This window comes from Parambassis ranga, chromosome 8 (assembly GCF_900634625.1).
Source record: "Parambassis ranga chromosome 8, fParRan2.1, whole genome shotgun sequence".
NCBI lineage: Eukaryota > Metazoa > Chordata > Actinopteri > Ambassidae > Parambassis > Parambassis ranga.
This window is the reverse complement of record NC_041029.1, coordinates 11903415-11931213: the sequence shown is the minus strand read 5'-3', so window position 1 is coordinate 11931213 and position 27799 is coordinate 11903415. Positions and strand designations below refer to the sequence as shown.

Below are 27799 nucleotides of genomic sequence, written 5' to 3'. Positions count from 1 at the left end.
ACATGTAATTCCCTACAGGTTTTTTATTATAAGTGACTTATTTTACAACTTTTGACTGTAAAAGAAAAACTGTTTTTTGTACAGTGATTTTTGAACTACTTTTAAGCATAGAAATTAATGATAGAAAATATCTATGAGTGTTCTAATAACATAAGACCAATAAAATATCAGTCACAGGCTCTGCTTCAAATAATGCTAAATGAAGTACATTTTATTTTTGTCAATTTTAGTACACAACAATCATTTTAGAAAATAAGACTTCAAAAAAATGATCTACCCAGAACAAACATATTTACAAACAGAAATTGTAAAGTTGAAATGTACAAAATGACCTGGTAGAGAAATTGTAAGACCAGTTATATATAAAAATATAACAAATAAGTGAATATGAACCAGACAGCAAACATTTTTCCCACAGCTGACAGAACAGTAGCTGATTCTACAGTGAACAGGATAAAACATGAATTAAAGACAAACTCAGTTTATGTAACAACTAGGGACTGTGTTTTAAGTCACCACAGAAGTAGTAGCTAGAAGTGGTGGCCTACTCATTTGTTCATGTTGTCATAAGATGAAAATTCAAAGCCCTTTATGATGTCCACAAAATGTTGAGCATAACCTCAATCCTACACACTCGGGTGAAAATGAAAGAAATCAGACATTACACAAGCTGAATGACTGGTGTCATCTCAGAATTTTGTTAAAAGTGAAAGGGCGCAGCACTACATGGTAGTGTTTTTTTTTCCTTCAGGTCTCTTAACAATCATCTTAAGATGGAAAGCCATGATCTCTGGACTGGAAGCTACTGTAGATACAGGGGAACTGTCCCACTGCATGCCATAAAACACCTCCCTGAGGAGTTACAGTTGCAGCCCAGCAGCCACACCCTCACACTGACCATGCCACGCTACCACAGCACTAGCAGAGCCAATGTGAAAGTAACACAGAGATCCTAACTGCTACAGTCTGGTTCAGGGCACAATATTAGCTCAACTAATTCTGCCAGTCCGTTGTCTGCTTCTGTGTTGGATGAAAGGCACAGACTCACCAACACAGGCAAAAGAGAGGAATGTTTACAGGGAAATGTGATATAAAATAGCAGCTGATACAAGCATAGCTTAGTACATCTGAAGTGATGTTTAAAAAGGTATTCATGTTTCCACAAATATACAGAGTATAAAACAAACCAAAAAAAAACAAAACAAATAAGGGCAGTGAGAGGCTGATTTTTATAGGCATTTGAAAAATGAACACAAACATGCTACAGGACAGGCCCTATGGAAGAGCACTAGGGCCACTGTAAAGTAAAAAATAAATGTTTTTTTTTCTTTCCAGTGAGCTTTCCACAGGGCTGGCAGTAAAAACACCAGTAAGAATCCTTTAGTGTCAGTGAGAATCTACCTAAAACTCTGCTGATACCTTTTGAAAAGTTATAAAGAACATTACCATGGATTAAATGCCACTCATATATTATAAATATCCATTGCAGTCCAATGTTGTTTTTGACCCACACTGGCCCTATGAGGCTGGTCATTTGAAGTGCTTCAGAGACACTTATCTACATTCTTGTTCATAATACTTATATTGGAAGGTAAATATTTACCATATTTCAATCACATATATCACTACTGCAGAGCAACTGTACTTTATCATCTTGTGGTGGCACTTTATATGAGAAGCTAGGACAGAAAAATAAACCTAAATTGCAGTTCAGATAGATAGAAACAATAAATAAAAATAAATGCATTCCCTTCAACATTTCAATTTTCTCTTATCTACTCTTAAAAGGTTTGTTAGTTTTCAGGAGAACATCCCTAAGTCTTTGAAATGAAAGACTTGGTTTTCTTCATATATTTTTTTTATAATAAAAAAAGTCCATCTGTGACAGAATTACTTCATTAAATTGTCTGCAGTTTTTTCAGACAACACACATTTCCCTTTACTTTTTTTCTCTGCAAGAATCACTAGCAGACGGTCCTTGTGATAAACACAGTCAATCCAAATCCAATAAAAAATCTTGGAAACAGGCTGACACATAAAACACAGACGGGCTACAGAGCCAGTCCACAAATTCTTTTATCCCACATCCATATTCAAGCAGAGGCCTTAGGATCTTCAAGCAAACACCTGCATCTTGCCATTGGCCTCTGGAATTTGAGTAATTTGGGTCTGGGCTGGGACAGCAACTGCGGGACTGGGTGTAGAATCTGACCAATCAGAGACACAGTGAGGAGAAGGACTGGACCAGTGCTCAGGAGACTCTGGAGAAGGCGTCAGATAGGGATGCTCACTGGGCAAGTGGAGGTAATGCTTGGGTGTGGCATCTAGTGCGGATGAATAGCTGTGCTGGGAGGGTGGGGTTGGGTAATCCTCCTTTCCTATAGTGCTGCCACTTGGCTGGGAGGGCAGAGCCTGATTGGGCTGGGCTGCTGGTGTGGCTGCCTGAGGAGGCTGAGCAGGAGGCTGGGGCTGCGAGGGTTGCTGAGGCATCTGCTGCTGCTGGAAGAAGGATGGTGGCGGCTGTGAGGTCTGGGGTGTTGGCGGGGTGGAGGTGCCCATACGAGCCATGCTTTGCTGGGTGGTGATGCTGTGATTAATGAGCTGTTGCGGGGGCTGTTGTTGTTGCTGCTGCTCAGCAATAGAAGGCAACTTCACTGGGCTGATAGTGGGTGTGGAGGTAACAGGTGTGGGCTGCAGCATGGCATTACGGTAGATCTGCTGTTGGTGCATCAACATGTTCTGCTGCTGCATGGCTGCGTTCTGGGGGTGCATACCTGCCTGGTTAGTCTGCACAATATTCACTACTTGCTGACCACACTGGGAGGAGGGGGGCATCCGGTTGTGCCAGTCAAAAGGAACACTGACGGGGCTGACCATGCCCATTCCCATCTGGCCTGAACTCAGCACATAGCCATGGTTGACATCTGAAGCCATAGAGACGCGTCCCTGCAATGACATTCCCCCTGCTCCTAGGTCACTGAGCTGAGCTAGAGACACAGCGAAGGGGCCACCTCCCTCCAACATGCTACTATGTACCATTGGGGTGTTTGGGACAGACATAGAGGAGTGGAAAAGCCCTGGGGAGGGCATGGCCACAGGGGAAGTGGGGTTGGTAATGTAGCCAGCATTGCTAGCTCCCCCATGTGGTGAGTCCAGTGAGTCAACTGGGGACAGAGTGACGGAGCTCTCCAGTAAAGCACTCTGCATGTCCAGGGTCAACTTCTTATTGCGGGCCTTCACAGACTCCTTCAAACTGGTAGCATGTTGGCCTCCCATGTTAGAACCTTTGGCCCCAGGCCGACGATTCTTCTTGCCCTGTGGGGTGGTCTTCAGACTGGGAAGGAAGGCACTTGGAGGGCACATAAGAGGGGACAGAGTGTGCCCCCCACTTAGGTGGTGTCCAGCCCCTCCATGACCCTGTGGACTCCGTACTGTGTTGTACTCATCAAGAAGCTGCACAATGTCGTGGTGCATACGCTCCTGAGCAATGTCTCTTGGCAACCTGTCCATATGGTCTGTGATTTCTCTGTTTGCGAAGTGAGCCAGGAGTACCTTCACAGCCTCACAGCTGCCCTCACGGGCTGCAAGGAACAGAGGCGTTTCCTCCTGATTAAAATAAATAAATAAGGTAAATTAGTACATGGAAACAGCCAGTAACTCTATAATAATGCATGCTGCTGATGCAATAGCAGGAGCGATATAGGTGAATGACACACCTTAAGATCCTGCATATCTTTGTTTGCACCGTTCTTCAGCAGGGCAACTGTGGCTTCCACATTGTTAACGGCAGCAGCCCAATGCAAGGCAGATTTGCCTAAAAGGTACAACCAACAATAAGACATCAGTTGTTTTGTTATGAATAAACCATATGTAGCAAAAATATGTGCTTCAGAACACTCAATTGAGGGAAAAATTAAACATACCTAATTCATCAACTGCATTAACATCAGCATGACAAGTGATGAGTTCCTCTACCATGCCCTCTACCGCCAGCCGTGCAGCCAGGATCAGTGCAGTGGAGCCATCATACATACGAGAGTCAAGATCTGTGGCTCGATTTCGGATCAGAATCTACAGATCAGAACAGATTAAATTTAATTATCGTCATTTACATAAAGTATGGTTATTGTTTTGTTTATCCATTACATAGAATGTCTTAATGGAAAATTACCTGGAAGACACCCTGAGCATCTGCAGCCACTGCAGCATGTAGCGGGGTACGTCCTGTGTTGTCCTGAGCATTGGCATCTGCCCCAGCATCCAACAGCCTCTTTGCAGCATCAGCACGGGCGTAGCGAGCGGCTAGGTGGAGTGCTGTCTCACCAGTTCGGTCTGTTTGAGCAGCAAGGGATGCGCCCTGATAGATCAGGTCAGAGATGATGTTGGCAGAACACTCCTCATTCTCCTCCTCCTCTGCTATTTCAGGCTCTAAGCCACCTCCACAGAAGGACGCCAGCATCAGAGGTGTAAAACCATCTAGTAGGAGATAACAATAATGAGTGAGTTTATAGCTATAATTATATATTATATATATAGCTATAATTGCTCAACATAACAAATTTATAATCACACTATTTCACTGCTAACCTGGGCCTCGGACATTAACATCCATGCAGTCACTTTCAAACTCGCCCTGAGGTGGTGTGAGGGCCATGGTGGGTGGTACACGAATGTCTGCGGCAGCAAGGTGATGCTGTGTCCACTGTCTGCAGTCCACAGTATCTTCAGTGTCTGAGAGCATGCTTGGTTCCTCAACCTGAATTCACAGACAGGCAGAACAATGTTGTTTTTGTTGTTGTTGCTGTTGGTTTGTTTTTTAATCTAGGTGCAAACATTTGTAAAAAACTTTTTGTTGTACAACTGACCTTGAGTCGTTTTGCCTCTGGGCAATCTGAGTCCATCCACTGGTCACTATGATCTCCGAGGAGAGACTCCTCCACAGTTTTTGGCATGTGTCTGTTGACAAAGGAATGTGTATTAGTCCAAGGAAACATTGAATAGCAAGAAAATTCCTAAAGCAAGGCCAGACTTTAAATCAATTTAGTCTCAACACTGTAGTTATTGTTAATGTATTTCCACACAAATAACTTACTTCATTCCTAAAGCATCCTGGCCCACAGGTTCTCTGCGGTTCTTATTGCTACTGGGTTCCTTCTTGAGGAAGAAGCCCTCGGGGAACCAAAGGGTGCTGTGTTCTCTCTTTCTACGAGCAATCAACATGCCTATGACAAGGATGACCAAGAGGAAAAGAGAAGCTATCCCCACCAGCATCAGCTTGGCCCACTTTGGTATGGGGTCATCAATTAAAATCTTTTTGCCTACAGAAGGAAGAGTAATAGTTATTAGACATTTGTGCCTCATTAGTCTTACTGTCATTTGTGTGTCCTTTAAGTATCATTACTCACCACTGACTTCTTTGAGGGGATAAGGGAAGCGGAGCATTTCTACTGCTGAAAGGGCTCCCAAGTACTCTGCAGCACTTTCAGCTGTGGGAAAACAGTCCTCAGAGCCCTGAGAGCACAAACGGTTGTCTATTTCCACATAGACAATGGAGCTACAGGGAAAGCGAAGCAGATGTTAATTACAATGTACAATCTAGAGGAAAGGCCTTTGCCTTTATGTTTGCTGTATGTCTGACTGACCCGATGACCTCCAGTTGAGGCCCCAGCTCCCGCTTCAGGCGTGCCTCTCTACGGGTGTAGGGGCGAATCATTGCTTCTCCATTCTGGTCCAGCCTGAAACGCACTGAAGTGTGCAAGATAGCACTTAATTTCTGCAGGAATGCTGTGCTGGTCCGTAGAAGCTCCTCTGGAGGCAGTAGCACAACCAAAACCAAGACACCATCAGCAAGGTCTTCAGGAACCTTCCCTGCGCAGTCCAAACCATCCCATCCACACTCTACTGTGTTGCATCCCTGGTCACATTGGCCATCAGCATAGTGGTCGATGCAGTAGTTTTCATATATCGGACTGGAGGCAACACACACAGACAGGTCAGCTCAAGTTTTTTTTTAGGACTGAACCAATTATAATAATCCTCTTAGTATTAAACTCACTTGCAAACTTTCTCCTTGTTCTTGCAGTCAAAATTGTCATACAGACATTCAGCGTTGTTACAGGACTCATCACACTGGCTATTGTTAAAGGCACGCCAGCACTGAGGATCAGCACACTTAGCCCAAGGGTTCACGGCTAGGGAACAGTCACCGCCATCCCAGCGACAAGGGAATGTGTTGCATTCCTTGTCACAAACGCCATCACTAGCTTTACTATGACAGTCTGCCAGGGGGCATGCAGGTGTCAGGAGCTCGGGGGATCTGTTGCTCTGCTCACAGCGTTTACCCGTCCAGCCATTGGGACACTGACAGTGAAAGAATGGGAAACTGGTCTCTTCAGTGCACAATCCTCCATTCCGGCAGGGCTGGGATGAGCACCCTTCCTTGCTACGATGCTGACACTGGGTTCCACCATAACCAGGCAGGCAGGTGCAGCGTGCCCCTCTTGTTGTAAGTGCACAGCTACCTCCATTGTAGCAGGACAGCTCCCGACAGGACATGCTTCTTTCACAATTAGGCCCAGTAAAACCCTAAAAAAATTTAATAATAATCACAATTTGTCATTATGACCTTTCAATGTCAAGAATGCTAAACAGCACTACAACATCAATATAAATTGTTAACTTACAAGTTGACATGTGCAGGTATATCCAAGGGCTGAGCTGCTGGTTATAGAACAGGCTCCTCCATTCTGACAGGGCTGAGACTCGCACACACTGAATCTATTCTGACACCTCCGACCTAAAGACAACATATTAATGGTAAATCTCTATGACAGGAGGAGAGTATTTTACACAAACAGAATGCAGAGTGGGACCCCAAGCAAGTGGGGAATTTTTGCAAGCTGTCTAACCTGTAAAGCCTGGCTTGCAGACACACTGGTAGTCATTAGGCAACTGGATGCAGTCAAGACTGTTGGAGGGACTGCATGGGTTCGAGAGACACTCATTTATGTCTCCCTCACACCTTTCTCCTGTGAATCCAGGGGGACAGTTGCAGCGATATCCACCCACTCTATCCACACAGGTGCCGTTGTTCAGACACTTAGGAGGAGCACTGCGCAGCCTCAGGGGTGGAGCACAATCATCTTCATTGATCTCACAGAGAACACCTTTAAATAAGAGGTTTATCATTTTTTAATTATTTGTCACAGAATAAACTCTTGTTTTATTATTAAGGATAGCTTTCTGTAGTGCTTGCATACCAAGTGTGCCAGGGGGACAGGAGCAGATATAATGTCCCACCAGGTCAATGCAAGTGCCTCCATTCTGGCATGGATGAGACTGGCATTCATTAATTTCTATCTCGCAGTTATGTCCTGTATAGCCTGGCATACACTGTAATGACATAAAAATATAGAATATTTACAACTGTGAAAATAAACACTACAATTACAATAGGGCCTTCGCACCATTCGGTGTTCGGGCCCCAAAAAAGTAAATGAAGTCACAAACACAAAGCAATAGACTCACATCACACTGGTACCCTCCCACATATCCCCTGCAGGTGGCGCCATTGCGACAAGGTTTGTCTTCACAGTGGTCCACTTGACTTTCACAATAGCTTCCAGTGTAGTCTGAAGGACATTTGCAGTAGTGTGCATTACCAGTGTTGACACAGTGACCGCCATGGTGGCATAGTTCATCTGTCTGCAGCCCTGGTTGGAAAGATTGGGAGAAGATTTGTTTTTAGTTACTCTATTGCAATACAAGCTTTGACAGCGAATGTCATCATGTATGGAGCATAAAAATACCTCTTTGGCGAGCAGCTGTCTCACAGGAGACTCTAGGGATATCACAATAACGTCCAGACCAGCCATTAGAACATTCACAGATGAAGGAAGCATCCTTTTGGCGACAGCGTCCTCCATTTTGGCATGGAGATGAGCGTCTGCACCAATCAACTGGTGTCTAAGTGTGCACAATAAAGAATAAAATCTGAGTTTATTTCCCTTAGGACAAAAGAAATCTAAACAGACAATTTCAAGAGTGTCTGTGAATTATGTACCTGACAGCGGTTCCCAGTGTAGCCTTTGGGGCACGAGCAACGGAAGGATTCTAGCGCATCTTGACAGATGCCTCCGTTGAGGCAGGGTTGGGAATCACATTCATTGACTTCATACTGACAGTGGGAACCAGTGAAGCCGGGACGGCAGGTACAGGAATAACCATTGATTCTATCTGTGCATGTCCCTCCATTGAAGCAGGAGCTGTGAACATAAGAGAGAAGTTTCATATTCTGTAGGTTTTTACAAGTCTATCCTGCATACGGAGATTGGTAAAGTACAACACTCTCACCTTTCAGTGCAATCGGGGATGTTGGTTTCACAGTAAATGCCAGTAAAGCCAGGCCTACAGGTGCAGGTGTAGGAGTTAACATAGTCTGTGCATGTGCCTCCATTTTTACATGGGGAACTCTGGCATTCATTGATCTCTAAAGCACAGCGGGGCCCTGTGAAACCTGGCAGACAGCTACAGTGGAACGAGTTCACACTATCTGTGCAGGAGCCTCCGCTTAGGCAGGGATCTGGTAGCACAATGGGAGATGATCAATTATCAGTAAATGCACATGGATTCTAAAAACGTAGCACACTGTTTCCACTCACTTGGTGCACAGTCATTGATGTCAGTTTCACAAGTCATCCCAGTATATCCTGCTCTGCAAGAGCATACAAAGCCTCCAAGCGTGTTTGTGCAGGTCCCACGGTTCTTGCAGGGGTTTGAGATGCATTCATTAACATCTATGTTACACAGTTGTCCTGAAGAATGCCAAAGAAAGGTCAGAAGATATAAAATTAGTAAGCTTTTAATCAGTTTATTTCACAATAGGTCATTAAGGTGACTGAGTATGAAAAAAGGCTGACCTTGCCACCCAGACTGGCAGTTACATTGATATCCCAAGTAGTCTGGTGTGTGGGTGCACATGGCATGATTGGCACAGGGGTTAGGGGCACAAGGTGTGAGAACCTCAGAACAAGTGGGTCCACTGTAAGGAAGCTCGCACAGACAGGTGAAACTTGCCACACCATCCACACAGGTGCCCTTGTTCAGACAGGGACTGGATGCGCATTCATTTATATTGACTTGACAGAGGTTACCTGTCAAAAGGAAAAGGGAAAGATTAAACCTATAATATAGCAGAATACTGAAGTGCCTAAAGATATGGCGAATGTATTTGCATGTTTTTATTATACCACCAGGGGGAGGCAGACAACTGAAATTCAGGACCATGAGGAAAATGAACATCATATATATTTTTATTTTCTTCTTTCTTACTATCCTTGTGTAAGTGTACTCTCAGTTACGACTGCTGTGTGTGATGCACATGCTCTTACTCCCTTTATACTTACTTTATTGATGGCTTTGGAATTTACTCTATTTTTAATTACTGTATTTGATAATTATACAACTTACTCACCTCTGAAGCCTTGGCGGCACTTGCAGGTGAAACCATTGAGCTGGTCAATGCATGTGCCTGCATTCTGACAGGGACTTGGCAGACAGTCATTCCTGTCCAGGTCACAGTTCTTCCCCACCCAGCCTGGCTCACAGTCACAGCGGTAACTGGAAATACAGAATTGCAATTAGTACTTGTCACATTGACATGATTCTCGAGTTGTAACCTGTAGATTAGCCATAAGCTTGTCAAGTGGCCATTTGACTCATTTTATACTGTGACAAAAACTATGATTGTTCATACCCATTGATGTCATCCCTGCATGAGCCATGGACACATGGACTGCTGCCACACTCATCCACCTGAGAGTAGCAGTAAGGGGGTTTGAATCCCTCAGGGCACTGGCAATGAAATCCATTTTCTTCATCCACACATGTTCCTCCATTTCTACAGGGGCTAGATGCACACTCATCTATTTCCACATTACATTTTGGACCTAGAAGAGATTTTAACAATAATTAGTATGCTTGTCCACATTAGCAGTTGTTTCATCTCAGATTTGTTTAAAGAGCCTTACCAGTGAAACCAGGTTTACAGACACAGTCATAGCGGTTAATGCCGTCTTTGCAGATGCCATAGTCACATGGGTTACTGGCGCAATCATCAAAGTTGATCTCACAGTTTGTGCCTGGGTCATCAGAATTATTATTAGTAGGTTTTTAAAATTTTTAAAATTTTAAAAATTAATATTTTTACATGGCCAAACACGTTCAATGTATTGAACCATACACAGCAACATATTATTTCCGCTTTTAAAATAAATGTTACTTTTCCTCTTACCAGAGGTTCCATGTTGGCACTGGCAGATGTACTTGTTGACCAGGTCCACACACTTGCCCCCATTCTGACAAGGATTGCTGTGGCACTCATTGAGCTGGTTCTCACAGCGGTAGCCCGTGTAGCCAGCATCACAGTTACAGGTGTAGCTGGCAATGCCATCTATGCACGTACCATGGTGGCATGGATCAGGCTGACAGTTGTTGATATTACTCTCGCAGAGTGTCCCTTCATAACCTGAAGAGGAAAGAGGTGAAATTAGAGAATGATCTGGCTTTTTTTGTCACTTATTAACATGTGTGTGTTTTTGTTTTGTAACTTCTATCTTTATTACTTTATATATGTTTTTGATAAGATTCTACTTTTTCTGAGCACTTTGGTTTCCATGACAACAGAGTCTGTGTGTCAGGCAAGTAACTGTTGGTTTATGTGGTATGTGTGTGAAGCAATGCTGAGTTAGGCAAAGCAGTAAAGAAGGGCCCTACACAGGCCTCCCAGTCTTGCTTTTGTTCTCAGTGGTAGAGGGAACAATAGACTGCGCCACGTCAAACAGGGCCACTTCACTCAACAGAAGGGGCCCACAAATACAGGGAATACGAAGCAGCTGGCCTCTGAAACAATGCAGTGTGTGCCTTTATAGGCATGTGTCCAAACAAATATTTGTATCTATATATCTATATATATCTATCAGCTTATACCTACAGCCTGTGTGACAAGCTCTATAGGTTAGTGTGGCTGGGTTTGGTTTCGAAGAGGGACGTTGCAGAATTTGAAGAAATTAATATACAGCATAAGGTGTTGTATGGGAGTTTAACAGATGAACAGATGTCGGGGTGATGACCAAGGCTTTTTTCTTGGCAACTGCTGGTCTTTAGTGACCCTATGATCCTGAGAGCCCATGAGAGAAAGAGGGGGGATTAGGGGCCTCAAGTCAGTCTGCTTGGCCAGCAGACATCCAGAGGAACTACCAAAAACACTGAATGTGTTACAAAGACCAAAACAAGTGGTTAAAGCTCTTCTGCTTGTCGGTCTGAGGAGACATCTTTAGCCATGCATTGTCAAACAAATATTAATTACAGAAACTCTTACCTTCTGCACAGCGGCACTCAAAGCCATTGGGCCTGTCGTAGCATTTTGCTCCATTCTGGCAGGGAGTGCTAGCACACTCATCTATGTCGATTTGACACATGGTGCCAGTAAACCCTGGGACATGCAAACATAGAGGTTAAGGGTCAGAAAGAAGGTCCAGTGGAAGGGTCCACGCTGAGGTCAGAGGGCAGTTCTTCTCTTCTTAGAAGGGCAGAGGTCTTTAGTTAGGTTAGTGATGTCTGGCTAAGGTGGCATTTAAGAGCGTCTGGACTGGTTAAGGACATGTCATTTGTGCACTTGGACCATAGTGGAAATGGCCACAACAAAGTGCAATGGAAAGTCTGTGACCTTGGTGAAGGGACTTAAAATTAAGGCAGATCTGATATAAGGAATGTATGAATATTTTACTTAAATAAATAAATTACAATTAATTACAATATAATAAATAAAATACATAATGCCTACTATCGACAGTTAAATCATCAATAATAATAATTATCAACATCATAATAACAATGACAACAATAGGCCAGAACAGTTTGAGAAAACTGAGCAGGCCTGAAATCACTGGGCACAGTGCCCAGACAGGGGTGAATTGGTGCATTGGTAGCACACTGCTCAGTTGATTAACAGTGTCAGGATAGTCTGTGTGTTGGTGCTTGGGCTGCTAAAAGGGGGGGTTGGAAGAGACGGTGGGATTGTTTTCTCTTTTTGCCCCCCAATCCCCCAACCCCCCGAACCACCCCACTGCCTGCATCAGCTCCACCAGCTCAATAGCTAGATGGGGGGTGGAGGGGGGATGTCTGTCCCAGATGTAAATTGCAGACCTGGAAAAGAATCTCATTAGTAGGACTGCTGTCCCACCACCGTCCCCACCACCACCACCACCACCACCAGGGTAGGATGAGGGAGACTGCTGTCCCTTCCACATTCCACAGAGGAGGGAAGCAGGGGTCACAATAGGGCCTTTGTTGAGGCAAGAGGACAGCCAGCTTTTCAAGCCTGCCTTTTTATGAGTGGTGGCTCTAAACACCAGCAGACCGAAGTAGCAAGGCTGATCCTCCCTCCTCTGGTTGTGGGGACATTTAAACTTTTTGAAGGCTACATAGATATGAATTTGCTATTTCATAAAAGCCTTACCTGGCTGGCAGGTGCATGTAAAGCCATTCACCATGTCCCGACAGATGCCATCATTCACACAGGGGTTGCTCTCACAATCATCTATGTCAATCTCACAGTAAGTTCCCATGTAGCCTGAAAGACAGAAATTTAGAGTCATTGCTGATTCACTATGCTTACTCTTTATGTGTAAACCTGCCATTGCATGTAATGGTTACCCTCTGCACTGAAAAGAGAATCTGTGGGAAATTTATTGAGTTTTTGATACTGGTCTCTGCTGAACCACATCATGGAATAAAAAAAATCATAAAGTATTCCTTCGGTTCCCACTCTACTGACCTGAAATCACCACACCCTACAGTCCATAAAGCACCACCCCTTCCTGGGTCAGTGTCCCATTCACCAGATGTATGTTATACATTCTGCATTGGCAAACTATGGAGGGCTCCCTTCCTTGAGGTGGAACAGAATGTGAATCAGAGTGTTGCCCCTAGGGAGAGGCTAGCATGGAATCAGAAATAATCAGCAGCTCCACATGAGCTTTGCCAGGCTGACTGATGATGAGGAGGGTGAAGAGGAAGGGGCTGTCTCTGGAAACGAAGGGGGAGGGGGAAAGGCTCTGGGAAAAAGCCTCTTTCCCTCTCTGTGTGTATGAGGGGTGCAAAGTGGAGCACAGAGGGGCCCTATTGTTCCGCTCCATTCCCACCACTCTACCACTCATTAGTATTCACAGCACACTCTTCCCCCTAACTGCTCGCCCTCTCACACATCCAGTCCTATAGACCCGACTCCCACCTCTAATTTGTATAGCTCCCAAAACCCCAGGATGCATGTAGGACTGTGCGTGAGAGTTTCTCTGTGTTTTTGTCACAGAGTGTCCAACATATCACTTAGTCCTAACTAATACGCTGTCTGGATGTACAGTGCACTGAGAGTAGAGAAGTGCCTCTGAACCCCCAATGTCAGTGGGAATGTATTACATAACAGTCTGCACTGGCAGTCATGTATGGCAGTATTGTAGATGTTTCTTTAGAAGGCCAAGTTTAAATAATCAGCTGTTCCACATACTTGTGCATTTGGGGCTGTCCTATGTGAATGAGAAGAAGTTTGAGGTGCTTTTTTTTACTGCTGTTAGTACTTAAAGTTCTGTTCCACCCATGTTTGATTTGATTTGAATTATTATATTAAAATATGCTACTTAGATAAAGACAGTTAACCTTTTAAAATAAAATATTTCCTAATTCATAAATTCAGAATGTTTCAATGGAGGACGAGGTAGCTTTAATAAAATAAATATATAGTAGGCAACATAAATCTTAACAAAGAACCTCTTATCTTATTATCTACATACCAGGCATGCAGATGCAGGTGAACTCTCCAATGCGGTCCAGGCAAGTGGCATCATTCTGGCAGGGCATGGACAAGCATTCATTGATGTCAATTTCACAGCGCGGGCCAGCATATCCTCGACCACACTGACACTGGAAGGAGCCCTCTGTGTTTACACATTTTCCAAAATGCTCACATGGGTTTGCACCTGTTTGTAAAAGACTCATAATCAGTATGCGAGACAAAACACAGGAATGGTAAAGATAATATATATATATATAGACATATGTTTAACAAATAGACATACCAATCGAACATTCATCCATGTCCTGGTTGCAGGCACCTCCTACAAAGCCCGCAGGACAAGTGCAAATTGCACGTCCGTTGAGGGGGTTGGTGTCACACACTGCTCCCTCATTGCATGGGTTACTCACACATGCATCATCCAGGTGGCACAGCAAACCTGTAGTGATATCAAAGATTGCAATTTATCATCAAATAAACAGGCAGGATTAATACAGCCACAGAGGCAATTTTGAAAGCCCACGTACCAGTCTTTCCAACTGGACACTCGCAGAAGAAGGATGCTACACGGTCATGGCAGGTGGCACCATTGAAGCAAACGGCTATTGCACAATCATCAATGTTCTCACTGCAGTCATCTCCAGTCCAACCATTGACACAGACACAGGTATGGCCACCGATAGTGTTAAAGCAAGTACCACCATTATGGCAGGCATTTGGCTGCATAAGACATTCGTTGACATCCTCAGCACAGTATTGCCCTAGGGAGGTTAGATATAGAATATTAGTTTACTCATACTCAAAGTATATTTGTATAGAGAAGATATTAACAATTTATTTAAGGAGTTGTACCTGTCCATTCTGGTGGGCATTGACAGTTGTAGGTATTAACTCCATCAACACAAATTCCTCCATTCATACACTTGTGACCTGGACAGTCATCCACATTATTCTCACAGTTGTGCCCCTCAAACCCTGGGATAAATTCAGAAACAAATGAGTTATGTCAGACACAGTAAAATACACAAACCAGGAGTTTATAAAACATTTAGTGGCCCCTGTTCCAGATCCTAAACATTTCTGCTCAAGTCATATTTCTCACACTAGAGAAGGTATGGGGAAATGCAGGCAATAAAAAGGTTCAGAGGGTGTCTGATTGTTTACGTTTTCTTGTAACAGTTCCCACACGATGCCAGCAGCAGCCGTGACTCTTGCCTGCTTCAGAGGTCTGCACTCCCCTCAATGTTTGCTTGTTTTATAATCTCTCACAGTTTCAATGACTTCCGCTCTGGCAAGAGACATTTCCTGTCAGTTCCCCAGTGGGAAACCAGAGGGCCCATAAAGTAAATTCCTTCTGTTGTGAAAAGAGCAGAGTGGAGAGGAGTGCAGGCTGGCTGCCTCCTCAACTCTCCCACCATCCTATCTCCCATCAGCAGCTATTAATAGCAGGCAGGAAGCTGACCTAAGACACATGCTAAAATCCCAGTGAAAGAACTAACAGCTACGTCATGAGTCTGAGAAAGTCTGTTTGCCTATAGCACTATGTGGTGGCCTGGGAAAACAGCGGGGGAAGTATACCGACTCTCATGTGTTTAATTATGCTGATTGATTTATTCTACCTGGTAGGCAAGCACACTCATAAGAATGGTCGCTGGTCTGTCGACACGTGCCACCATTAAGGCACTGAGATGGAGCACAAGGCAGGGTAGACACCTCACATGTGCGCCCACTGTATCCAGGCTGGCACTGGCAGCGGAAGGACCCATGGGTGTTTATGCAAGTGCCACTATTGAGGCACACGCCTGGCTTGCGGCACTCATCAATGTCATTGCGGCAGTTCTTTCCCTGGAAGCCAGGTGGGCAGGAACAGTTGTAGTGGTTATTCCAATTAACACACCGGGCCCCATTGGCACAGGGACTTGTAGCGCAGGCATCAATGAGGGAGCAGTCTTGGCCTATGTGATTACATAGAGAATTGCTTTCAGTTAAAATCCTTTAAATCTACCTGCTAAAATCTGATCTTGCTAACATTCTACTAGACATACCTCTGAAACCCCTCTGGCACACACACGTGTATTGTGGGATACCATTGACCACCTGGCTCTTGCAAGCTGCTCCATTGAGACATGGCGATCGATGACAGGGATCCAGGTGCTGACAAAGAGGACCAATGAATCCAGGACGACATCTGGACAAACACATTTACACATTAGACAATAAACATACATTTTAAATGGCCCTACTGGCCATAATATGTAAGGTCCAATGAAACCCTGGTTTGGCCTGCAGCCTAAACCTATAACTTCAGGGCCTTGGGCTAAATTTATATTAAGCTAATTTACCTATTATATTTTATTTATAAGTAAAAAATCATGCAATACATTGTTCAGGGGCATACACACACCCACAATAAGACATCAAAATACCAAGAAACACATTATTTCTGTTGTTATTTCTAGCTAGAGAGCATAATTAAATGTCTGCAAACATTCCTCCACTGATGCAGTTTTTCCACACTTCACTTCTCATTTCTGTTCTCATACATATAAAAAAGAACACACCCAAAGTAAATGTCTGGAAACAACACTTGCCAACAAATACTTACTAAAACAAGGACTACACAGCAAGAGGTGTTTCAGCCTTGTCTAGTGGAACAGATTAGTTCCTACTTTCACCAATAAAGCCGTCTAAAGACAGCTCACTACACACATTTATAGTTATTCACAAGTGTTGCTTCAGGTTTTTCTGTTACACTTGCACAGCAACAGCATTGGGCTCTTCAGTGCTGCCAAAATATGAATGACCTTTAGTGAGTCTGAACCCATTCTGTATAGGACTGCTCCTGCCCTGCTAATGTGCTCATTTTTGCTATCAATTCAACATTGTGTATGCTTAAGCTAAACATGCTCCAGAAAGAAGTGGAGACAAATATATACTCAGTGTTTTGTATAGTTTTCTCTACAGTTCTTGTGGGAGTTCAGACAATGATTGGAGATCTGGTAACTCTACACCTACATGGAGCCCTAGCCTAGGGACAAGCCCCCTCTTCAAAAAGACTGTTTGATGCTTGTGGCAGGGCAGTGACAGCTGGGTTTTGGTCCGCCCCTGGGCTCTGTCTTCTCTTTCACTGGAGAGAAACCCCTGGGCAGCTCAACAATGGGTTTTCATTTCTCGTGCAGCGGCATCAACATGGCACCCTGTTATTTCGTCTTTACCTTTTTGTAATGCACTCTGCCCTTTATAGAAAAAGTAAAAATGTCCTCGCCCATGGCTAGGAGATTGAGGTTGCTCCATCTTTGTAAAGAATGAAGTGATACAGATCAAGAAAAAGGCTGCTTTCTTTCCAACCGTTTTGCTCTGGTGAGAAAACCTTTGCTCTGAGCTTGTCAACAGGATATAGTAAAAGATGTAACAGCAAAGGGCAGCAGAAGAAGTGCAATGTTTCCAAAGCAATAATTTACTGATATATATAGGTCCTTTTTTTCCTTTGGGATGTATTGTGAAACAATCTCCTAAAGCTCTTCTAAACGCCAGCTTGGGTTCTCCCTCCTTAACAACTCCCTCCTCTCATGCGCTGAGAGGTCAGATGTCAGAGGTCCCCCGCCTGATTGTGATGATAATGTCACTCAGGCTGCAGCATGCAGTGAGGCTGCTCTGCAAGTGAGAAACTCTTTAGAAGGTGCTATCGGCTAAAAGAAAGAGATGATAAGGAGCGCAGACTAGTTTGTTCCAGCAAGAATGTCATGTCATATTTCCTGTAATCCCTGGTCCCTGAAAACACAGTACTTACTCCTAATTGACAATCCTTGTTGCCCTAGCAACCTCACAGACGAACAAGCAAGCCTGACATCTAACCAATAACCCCAAACCCCACCCATGGTCCCTATGGCTATTTGTCATGGCTTGGCTGGGTTTATTTAGAGGCAAATTAACTATGTCTGGAATCTAGGGGTGCCACTAAAATGAAACACAAATGTGTCAGTAAGCAGGCTTTACATGGACTGATCAGGGAAGTTGCTTGAAGAGCTAAAAAAATCTAAAGTATTTGGAGTAATGGTGTGTTCTGCTATGGGAATAAAGTGTGTTATATTTATTTGTGTGGGTTGGTCTGTAGAAATAACTACTAGTAGTAATGTCTGATAAATTATTTGTCCTCCCTTACAAATACGCAGTGAACCAAGCAGCCAAAACACACATTCTTTTGTCTAGACCTGACTCATTGCCAACATGCTACTCCCATAACACACAAATCAGTGCTATCTGTGCAGAGACTGTGAGAGACATGTAGCTTTGTCTTGGTTCAAATCTCCTTATCAGCCTCTTTACAACCTTGTGGACTCCGTGGCCTATGGGAACAGCAGGGCAGGATCTACACCTCTGCCTGTGCCCAGCTTTATTTGTGGCGGATGTGAAAGGCAGGTGCAGGCTGCTGTTGTGCAATGGGCCCATGAGTCATACGTAGTGGGTGTCGACATCTGAGCTTCGAGGAAGAGAGTACGGCAGATGAGGAGGAGGTCTCTGAGTGCAGAGACGGGATGGCCAGAGTGGGTAATCTCCCCACGTCAACACATGAGGGTTTTTGCCAGCTGCAGTGCTGATACCATGCATCTGTCCACATTTGTCATTGCACCTCTGGGTGGCTGGCATGTACCTCTCCTGCCAGACGTTAAGCCAAAACAACTGTGGTGTTTCGGGACTATCGGGACTATCCCAGTAACCAAGACACACACACACACACACACACACACATTTCACATCACGCCAGAGCTGTTGTCATCCTTTGTAAATGCATGCATAACAGTTCCACTAAACACACATTTTAAAGACTGTTAGAGGAAGGCACCACTTCAACAATGCAAACACATGCAACAATCACTACACTCCCAAAGACACACACATAAAATAAACTTACAAACAGGCCTCAGCCTCTGAGGAATGGTATGCATGAAAGAGAAGATCCACTGAGTAAATGACAGAAGAGGCAGAAAAAAAGATGGCAGCTTTGTCAAACATTTGTTTTCAGTGTAAATGTTTTAACACATTTTTATAAACTCGGATATTCAATTCATGTGCTGTGATTTTTATGTACCAAGTATGAGGATCTTCTGATGGAAAAAAAAACATTTTGATTTATGTGAGTGAATTCTATCACTAATACTTGTGTAACACAATGCCAGTTTTCCTGCTCTCTGGGTCACTGAAGAAGGGTAACCTGAGCTCATCCTCTTCTACACAATAGCAGCTACTCTGCCAGAGGTCAGAGGGTGGCTCACCTGTGAACAAAGAGGCTGTAATCTCTGACACGGTTCATACACACAGTCATGCTCCACAAAGCATCAAGAATAAAGGAGTCTTCCTATTTCCAAGGGCATTTCCTGGGACTAATGGAGAGAAAGAGCAATAACATAACTAATGTATTTTGACTTTGGGCAAGAGTTTAGTAAAGAGTTTAACTTCTTTACTGTTCTACAAATTCTTTAATACCTAAAAGTGGTTGAAATGTTAGAACGTTTTGGAAAGCTCAAAAGACACTGTCTGATTTTCTCAACACAGCCTCCCTAAACCCCACCCCCATCCCCACCCCCCACCCTCTTTCCCCTTTCCACAAGCAAGCAAGAACCAGCTCCTCTCCTTTATGAGAGTCCATACTGACACCACACTGCCAACAGGAGCCCATCCACACACACCCCCTCTCCCAGCAGCCTCTTCTACTCTGCTCTCTCGGCTTGGCTCTCTCAGCAAAGAGCCAGATTGGGGGTTGGGGAATGTTTTGTGGCCCAAATAAAAGAGCTAAAGTAGTCAGAACTCTTTTGTATGAAAGTGTTTGGGGAGGGGGGCAGTGACCCAAACAGCTAGTCTTTCAGGCCTGGGCCGTAGCCTGGCAACAGTAACCCATGGTGAGACAGAGCCAGAAGGAGAAAAAGGGGTTGATGATAGACAGGGTTTCGTAAGGACAGTCGGAGCACCTCAGAGGACTGGTCTCCTCTGAGTATGTAGCTCTGGGCATGGTACTGAGCCAGTTCAGTTTGGCAATTAAGAACAATTATCTCCAAAGAGATGCAGGACTCACAGTTTAAAGTTTGTTTCAATTGTACTAAGCTACACAATGAAGGTACTGAAATCTCAAGTATGAAACCATGAAAATTAAATATGGGACTATTAGGACATTTAACTTGACTATAAAGCTAAGACAGCTGTTAGTAGAATCTTCCCACCTCTGATAGTCTTGCATCGGTCAGATGAATATAAATCCAGAAATTGAAGGAAATGCCAGACATTTCTTTGGCAGTAGGGACTGCACAAATCTCCTACTCCAAGAGAATGCTTGCTGCTGACTTCTCAGTAATACTTCTATGAAAAGGGCCAGACACATGCTCGCAATTTTTATGACTTTACTTGTAAGTTCACACACACTATCTGAACAAACGCGCTTCCAGTGTCAATCTGGAGGAATACACCCTCACATTTTTCAAATTGCAATGCATTTGCCCATAACCACATTGCATGAATCCCAGGGTCTTTCAAAGCTGTCTCTGCTGAACCTAACCACAAAACCCCACCCAACCAACCACCTAAACTGAACCAGACTTTTGGAAAACTTTGAAACTGGGAAGACCCCTTCCTCAACTTAGCATGGAAACAACTACAGTCACTAGTCTAGTGCTTTGTCTCTATTTAGCCTTAGCACAACATAGTTAAATGCTGTTCATTCTATGGCATTTTCTGAACAAAGACTCTACACTAAATAGAACAACCACAGCATCTGATAACCACACACTTAGAAACTGTTGACAAAAACTGTCACACAGATTGACTGAGACCAGCATAGAGCTCTCACATGCCCTTCTGAAGAAAGGGATCTGGGGCACTAGAAAAGGTTCTTGGTGATAAGCTAACAAGAACTCAAGGAAAACAGCCAGAGAATGTTTATTATCTCAACTGCTGTCACTAAAAGAAACCCTATAGAAGGATCTGGGATAGTCATACTGAATGAAATATGATACCACAAAAAGCTAAAATAACAGTTTTTACTCTATATAACAATGTAGTTAATTACTCAAATTTTGGCAAATTTAAAAGTTACAAAATGCTTAAAGTCAAGTTGTTAGAGGAAAATGTGCAAAGCAAAGACCTTTCCCGGAATCATTTAATGATAGACCCATCCTATCCTCTTCTAAAGGGAAGGGTGAGGGTAGGGAAATTTTTCTGGCAGACCTCAGTTATTGCAATCAGACCTGCCTGAATGTTTCTTCAGAAGTCATTGTCTACAGGATAAGAACAAGTATCCAGGGGATGAGACTTCAGAAGAAGCATTATCCCTATATAAGCTTGTGGTGCAGACATACATAGTCAAAAAAAAGAAAAGTAGACAAAATCCAAAAGGATGCTCCTGTGCCACTATATAATAATGGAAAAACTGATTCATGTTTGTATGTGAAGGACCACACAGGTTTCATTTCTGCATACTCAGGTATGCCAAGTAATTAAGTTGGACAAAACAAGTGTATTATAATGTAGGTGGAGAGAAGGGAGTAACATAAAATATTTAAATGAGAATACTGAACAGCAAGGAGGTCTGGATGCACTGAGTAAAATTACTTAAGCTTCTCCGATAAGACAGGATGTGCGTAGCAAGAAGGTCAGAAGGCACCACTTCCTCTAAAGGGGCCTGGGAACCACAGCTCCCAGTCTCCTGTCATAACCTGGAGATTTGGAGGGATAACAAACCCAATCTTGCTCCCTGTGACGACGTAACCTCTTAGTCAGATAATTCTCATCTCCTCATACACTCTTATCTCTTATATTAGAATACAGGGTCTGCAGTGCATCATTTTTCCTGGATGATAACATGACAATGGCTCCATCTGCCTGTCAGAGCAACATGAGTGATATGGGCTGCATGTTGTGCCTCACAAAATTGCAAATAACTAATTGCAAATCAAACATGCCATTCCAAGCATTCAATTTTCAATGAGCCTAGGCTGACAGTATTGTTAAAGGCATTCCTGAAGGGGCTAACATGGTGAATGGATGGGTGGTAGAGACAATAACCTAAAAGCACCAGAGGGAGAGGAGGAATCTTAGTAAGCATTCCTATCTAATCCACCACAAAGATGCCAAAGAAAACACTAGCCCTGAGGTGCCCTGAACTAAGCCAACAATATAAGCGGTCTCTTTGCTATGGTCTTTACCATTTATGTGTCTTGGTGGGTGTGTATGTGTCCGCTTATCTGTTTAAATGTATTTTTGGTGAAAGGGTAAATCCATTTTTATGTGCCAGAATTCAATTTTGGGATAATGTTGGCCTAGCAAGAGAAAAATCATGTCTACTTAATTTAGATTAAAAAAAAGAGGTCTTTTCATGCACACTACTTGTCATTCAGACGAAGAAGGCAGATACAAGGATTTTACTAGAGAAACAGCTGCTCCCCATCACAGTCAAAGATGTCCTCTTTCATCATGTTTTAAGAGGCTGGGAGTTTCTGCAGGGTCATAACAAAGCACTTATACGCCAACTCTGCTACTGAGGCCAAGGACAAAACATTTATAAAATAAAGAGGACCACTGTATCTACCCATGGATCTCTAAGGCAGCAAGAAAGTTCAGATTTGTTTCTATTGAGCTTAGCGGAACAGAGAGGAAAGAGAAGGTTGTAATCTGTGATCTGCCACTGTGTTGAAAGATAGAAGATGAGCCGCTCGAGCTAAGACTTCATGCAGAGAGAGAAAGCAGACGTGGTCGCTGATGCACTGTGAGAGAGGCAACATGTGCTAAAGGGACCGTAGGCTACCGGCTTCATTCCTCCACAAGCTTGTCTCTCACAGTATGGGGGCGACTGACTGCTCAATGGCAGCACCTGGCCCTATGCTTTTCCTTTGTCAAGATCTGACTTCACTGGATTACCATCACAACATCCACCAGCTGTCCTATATGCAGTCCCCCCCACCCCCCTGCCTACTCTCTCCCTCCCTCGCTTCCACCCCCACCCCCAGTCCAATCCCTCCAGCTGGATCCTCTCTGAATGACACCCTCTCAATCTGCCTAATTATCTGTCCTCTGGCCATGCTGCCATGGCCCTCTCTACGCAACACTCTGCTCACAGGGCGGAGCCGAGGGGCCAAAAGACTCTTCAGCTGGACTTCCTGACTGCTCACCTAGAAGGCCACACTCTTGGTAACATGATCAAATCTTCACTGTCAAGTTCAAACATCTGGGCCCAAACAAGGAAGAATATTTAAGAAAAAACAAAACTGTGGGTGAAAGAAAAAGTGTGTCTAAAATGTAGAGAAAAAAAGGGCCTTGTAAAGTTGTGTTTTCACAGTCATGGGTTTCATTCTATCTGTTGTGCAACAGTACATACCGTTAACTGTTTTTTTTAAAGGGTAGCTCTTAAAGGAGAGCAGGTAATAGTGTGAGCCGGGGATGTTCAACCTACCAAAACTCGTAGCATTAAATTACTTTAAAACAGTTGAATCTGGTATCAGAGTTTGTTCATTGCTGAGGATTAACTACTGTGATACCACATCAGCAATGCTTGGCTAACAATTACTAATTTACCAGGGAGAGAAGCCACCACACTGACATGATTTCCTGCAGTTTAAACAGTGTGGTATTACAGTTTTTTTGGCCAATAAAACAGACGATACACTGGTATCTAGGACAGTAACAATGGAACCTGCCATTCTGTCACCTGAGACGTTTCCTACCGGGAAAGAAAAAAATAAATAAATAAAACAAGAGACTACTCTGCAAGCAGGGACAGATGTGCATACACAACATGTGTATGATTATATGGAACAGTTGCTTTCTAGCAATGTTGTTGTTAAAATTCCTTTTAACTGGCCAGGCATGTATCTGCATCTGCTTTTTGTTTCTTTCTCTTCCGTCTCATTCTTACTTTTCGGTGGCCTTTCGTCCCCCTCCCTGCACCCTGTTCTGTGGTGCCAGGTTACAGCCAGGTATCTGGTGGAAGAAAAGATCTTTTCTGCTGTTTTGGATTTCCCGTTTCTGTCGGCTCCCAGGGGAAGGGGTGGGGTGGCTCCACCACTCATAGGACTGGTCTGACTACTCTCATGTGGCCACACTCTGCTCCGGTCCTCTGCCTTGCTATGGGACTTCTACCCTGTGTGGCATGGCTTTTGATGTCCACTTACATTAGAAATACTTTGCCTTTGCACCCTAACGGCTTCATTTCCTTGGCACTGAGCCAGCATCAGGATTACACATGTCCATCTCCTATACCCATAACATATGTAGGCTACATGTACACAACATAATTGACCAGAGGATCATACGGGGTGAACAAAAGAAAAGAAAACATATTGCCTGAGATCTAATTATACTAAATCCGAGGATTAGGCCAAACACTAAGTGTTGTGGGGATTTTCCCTTGTCATAAAATAATAATATTTAGGTGTGGAGGTAAAGATGACTGAATTGCACATAAATATTGTTAGATTTGTTGGAGGGAAAAGATCTGGCTGGATAAAATTATACATTCACTCACTTTATGACACTCAAACATCTTGGCAGCAGCTAATGATTGAAAAAGTGTGGGTAATGGTTACTCCTTCCACATGCAGTCAAGTTACACATTGGCTAATATCTAAAGGCTACTATTGGCAGCATGACTTAAATGCTACACACTTGCCTGTAAGACTTGCATTCCTGGTACTGATTCAACTTTGACCCCGCACAGTAAGGGAAACTGTGAGCCCTCACCAATAAAATCATAAATTATCACTTTTGGAGGGAAGCAGCTGGCAACTACAGAGACTGTATCTCCTCCATCTGAAACACTCAGGCATGTTTCCTTAAGTAAAGGGTTTTTAAAAGGGCAGATGACCCCCCCAGGCAAGACACTGTAGGCTATTTAACTTGACTATTGTAAGAGGTTCCCACACAACCCCCTCTCACTAATTTGAAAAACAAAAGCCTTATCATTGTCAAAAGATGCAAGAGCTCAAAAATGCAGGCACAGGTGGGAAACAAAGACAATTGATCAAAAAAGAAGGTTTTTTTAACGAGGTAAACACTGACAAAATATACAGAATGAAATAAAATGTAAAGTTAGACTTTTGCAGTGGCCAGTACAAAGCAGTGATTCATGTTTCACAAAGCCTTTCAACAGGTGCAAGAAATGGTGAGCGTGGCAGCCAAATATTTTGTGTAAAGGCCTAATCAATCTGTTCCTTCTGTCACCATGTTTATGTAGGTGTCAAAAATAAAAAATCATATTCACTTCTTTGATTAAGACTGAGCACACTGGACATGGGTAGCCCATTTTCTTTGAAGAGCCATCTGACACATTTACACACAAAGGCTACACACATTTTGTTTCAATGCTTTTTAAGACTGAGTGTTGGTCTATGTATCACCAAAAATCTTTACTTTCATTGCACTTACATGCATCGAGTGGGTGAATCTATGCATGTCCCTCCATTTTCACAAGGTCTGTATTTATCCACGCAACGGAAACCTGTGGAGGTTGAAAAAGACTGTTAAAGACCCAGACAGAATACTTTGATGTCATACATTTCAACATTAAATCAATACACCACGACGAAACTGTTTTACTTCTTTACTCAGCCTGGCTTTAAACTCAGGGATAAGTGATGTTGGAGTATCTGGCCTTTGGTACTTGTGGCATCTTGCAGACACACCCGCATGTTTGGTGTTTACTTTGTCGAAAGCAGATTAGCTTGATAGAGAATGCATGCTGACACAATGCGATTGTTTCTGCTTACAAAATGAGTCTGGAGATAATAATGCATAACACCTGACAACGTTAGCTCAAACTATGGAACTAAAAAATGTATACTATCATTATCAACATTATTACTTATGGGATATTAGTCATAAAATAAATGTTTGGGATATTTCACACGAGATGCTATTGTCTGCTTCTTCAAATTGTTTTGTTGAAAACTCGCTTCTTTCACTCATTTAATTATTTGATATTTTTTATCACTTGTACTGCTATTCATGATTAGAATACATTAAACTAAGGACAAAAAAAACGTTTTGCAGAAAGCGGTTTTCATTATTCACCAACAGAGTGAAGGACGTGATTTTATTTGAAACCAGACTGCTTTAGTTGTCCGGACATGTCCAATTTACGTAGATTTAGATTTAAAGCCGACTTTATGCAACAAGTGTCTTTGTAGACAGTTGGACTTACCTTCACAAACATGCACACACAATAAAAATGCCAAAATAATCCATGGAATATTCCCTTCCATTTCGGTGGAAAAGTTCCCAGAGTTTCCAAGATTGGGCTTTCAGTAGAAATACATCCTTTGTTGAGTTCACATAAAAATAAAGGCTCCAAATTCGGTGGATGAGCCGGGAAGCGTAGCGTTAGTCCCAATGCAGTATTATCCTCCGCAGCTCGGCCACAGCTGCTGTGATTCTCCTCTCACCTCCTGAAACTTTTGAAAAACTTTTCCTTCCCGATCTGTCCCAGCGTCTGTGTGACTCCACCCCTCCCCTCTCCCTCCTTCCCATCTCTCTCTCTCTCTCTCTCTCTCTCACACACACACACACACACACACGCACACACACACTGTAGATTAAAGGGAATAATTTAATTCATTTCACTCCATAGATTTAAGGCCCCTACATCAGAACTTTATCTAAAGTTGTGTAAGGTTGTGTATGTTTGAATCAAACTCCAATTAAATTTTATTTATCACACTTCACTTTGTAGATTTGTAAAAAGCAGAAAACAAACAAAAACAACAAATAAGAAGGCCATGAATGTTAATTATTATTATTATTATCATCCTTACAAAACCTGAAAAACAGCAGTAATTTGATTATTAGGATGTATTTTTTTATCTGGAAATCCTGACAAACCACTCCAATTCAAAGTCACAGTTATTATTTGTATGCAACAGAATGATGTCTTCAGAATTTAAAATGCAAGAAAGTGTTACTCTTCAAAATGTATTGAATCCATGGCTCGATTTAAACAAGTGAAATTGTTCATGAAAAAGAATACATGAAAATGCAGATTGTGGTAGCAGACTGGAGTGTGTCCAATCCTGTGCAGGCTTACTTGTTTGTTTGTGTGTTATGAATGGATGATTTGCAGATAAGAGAGTGGATTGTGTTTATGTGGTGGCAGGGAGGCAGACAGTAGGCATTCCTATTGGCCTGTGGTCTAAATGGCTCCTTCTCTCAATTCAACCAGCAGCTCCTCAGCCTATGGCAGTGGACTCATTTTCTGCAGCCAGCGTATAGTACCTCAGTTGTTCTGTGGCACAGAGCGGAGCCGGTCGCTTACAGAGACAATAGCCTTGATTTGAATCATAAAAGCAGTGCAGCATTATGACACAGTTTCTCTCTGCAGGGGAGGGCAGCGCACTAATATTCAAGCACACAACCCCTAACACGAAAGTCCCCCCTCATCACCCTGTTCCTGGCCTTGAATAAATTACAGGCATCGGTAGGGCGATGAATGTAGCAAGCTGGGCTGGAGTGAGGTTCGTTAGCGTGTGTGACGTCATCTATAGGGGTCAATGAAAAGAGCTTGTTAGGCCTCACAGACACCTGCTTCATTTGGCACCCACCGTGTGATGAAAGTTGGGCAGCGCAAAGTTTTCAATAGCTGGATTCAGCTTTTTGTGTACAATGGTATGATTACTCAGTCCGGTATTATTCATTAGCACTCGGATATTACTGCAACTACCTGAAAGTACTCACCCGACTGTGCAGCCTCAATGCAGATCATGTATTTCTGAACTGACAAGAGCACAACAGATAGCCAAGCAGAGAAAGATGTATTAGATTTTATGTGTATTACAAGTGGGAGTAAAAAACTGTTTTGTGTTTTCATCTGGCTGTGAAATATTTTTTTTTTACTTCTGGGGTTGTAGTAGATACACTGCCGTGGCAGGTGTTGGCAGTATTTTGACTGGCCTCCAGTTGGAGTAGATCCAAGGGATT

The 27799-nt window shown here is 43.2% G+C and overlaps 1 protein-coding gene across 1 annotated transcript; it reads right to left on the bottom strand.

The window, feature by feature from the left end:
- Positions 1–6: 6 nt before the first annotated feature.
- On the bottom strand, positions 7–26269 carry notch3 (notch receptor 3). The gene is made up of 33 exons (XM_028413002.1): positions 26031–26269; positions 25256–25328; positions 15895–16037; positions 15469–15804; positions 14702–14824; positions 14377–14610; positions 14133–14288; positions 13848–14033; positions 12518–12631; positions 11378–11491; positions 10292–10525; positions 10029–10139; positions 9755–9947; positions 9473–9618; positions 8919–9152; positions 8661–8813; positions 8353–8581; positions 8063–8264; positions 7809–7965; positions 7528–7712; positions 7260–7392; positions 6909–7166; positions 6684–6796; positions 6056–6585; positions 5643–5969; positions 5406–5554; positions 5093–5318; positions 4866–4956; positions 4588–4756; positions 4172–4476; positions 3924–4071; positions 3717–3814; positions 7–3606 (listed from the first exon to the last, which is right to left on the bottom strand). Exons 1-33 carry the CDS (start codon positions 26089–26091, stop codon positions 2116–2118), a joined length of 7422 nt encoding a protein of 2473 aa, XP_028268803.1. The 5' UTR covers positions 26092–26269; the 3' UTR covers positions 7–2115.
- Between the last annotated feature and the right edge of the window lie 1530 nt (positions 26270–27799).

What these genes read in the sequence shown, in the direction of transcription:
- notch3 (XM_028413002.1), bottom strand. Translation starts at nt 26,091, where the DNA reads ATGGAAGGGAATATTCCATGGATTATTTTGGCATTTTTATTGTGTGTG. An exon ending in CAGGATGCTTTAGGAATGAA is followed by an intron (nt 4,957 to 5,092) that starts GTAAGTTATTTG and finishes CTTTGTCAACAG; the next exon opens with ACACATGCCAAAAACTGTGG. An exon ending in TGTTAATGTCCGAGGCCCAG is followed by an intron (nt 4,477 to 4,587) that starts GTTAGCAGTGAA and finishes ATCTCCTACTAG; the next exon opens with ATGGTTTTACACCTCTGATG.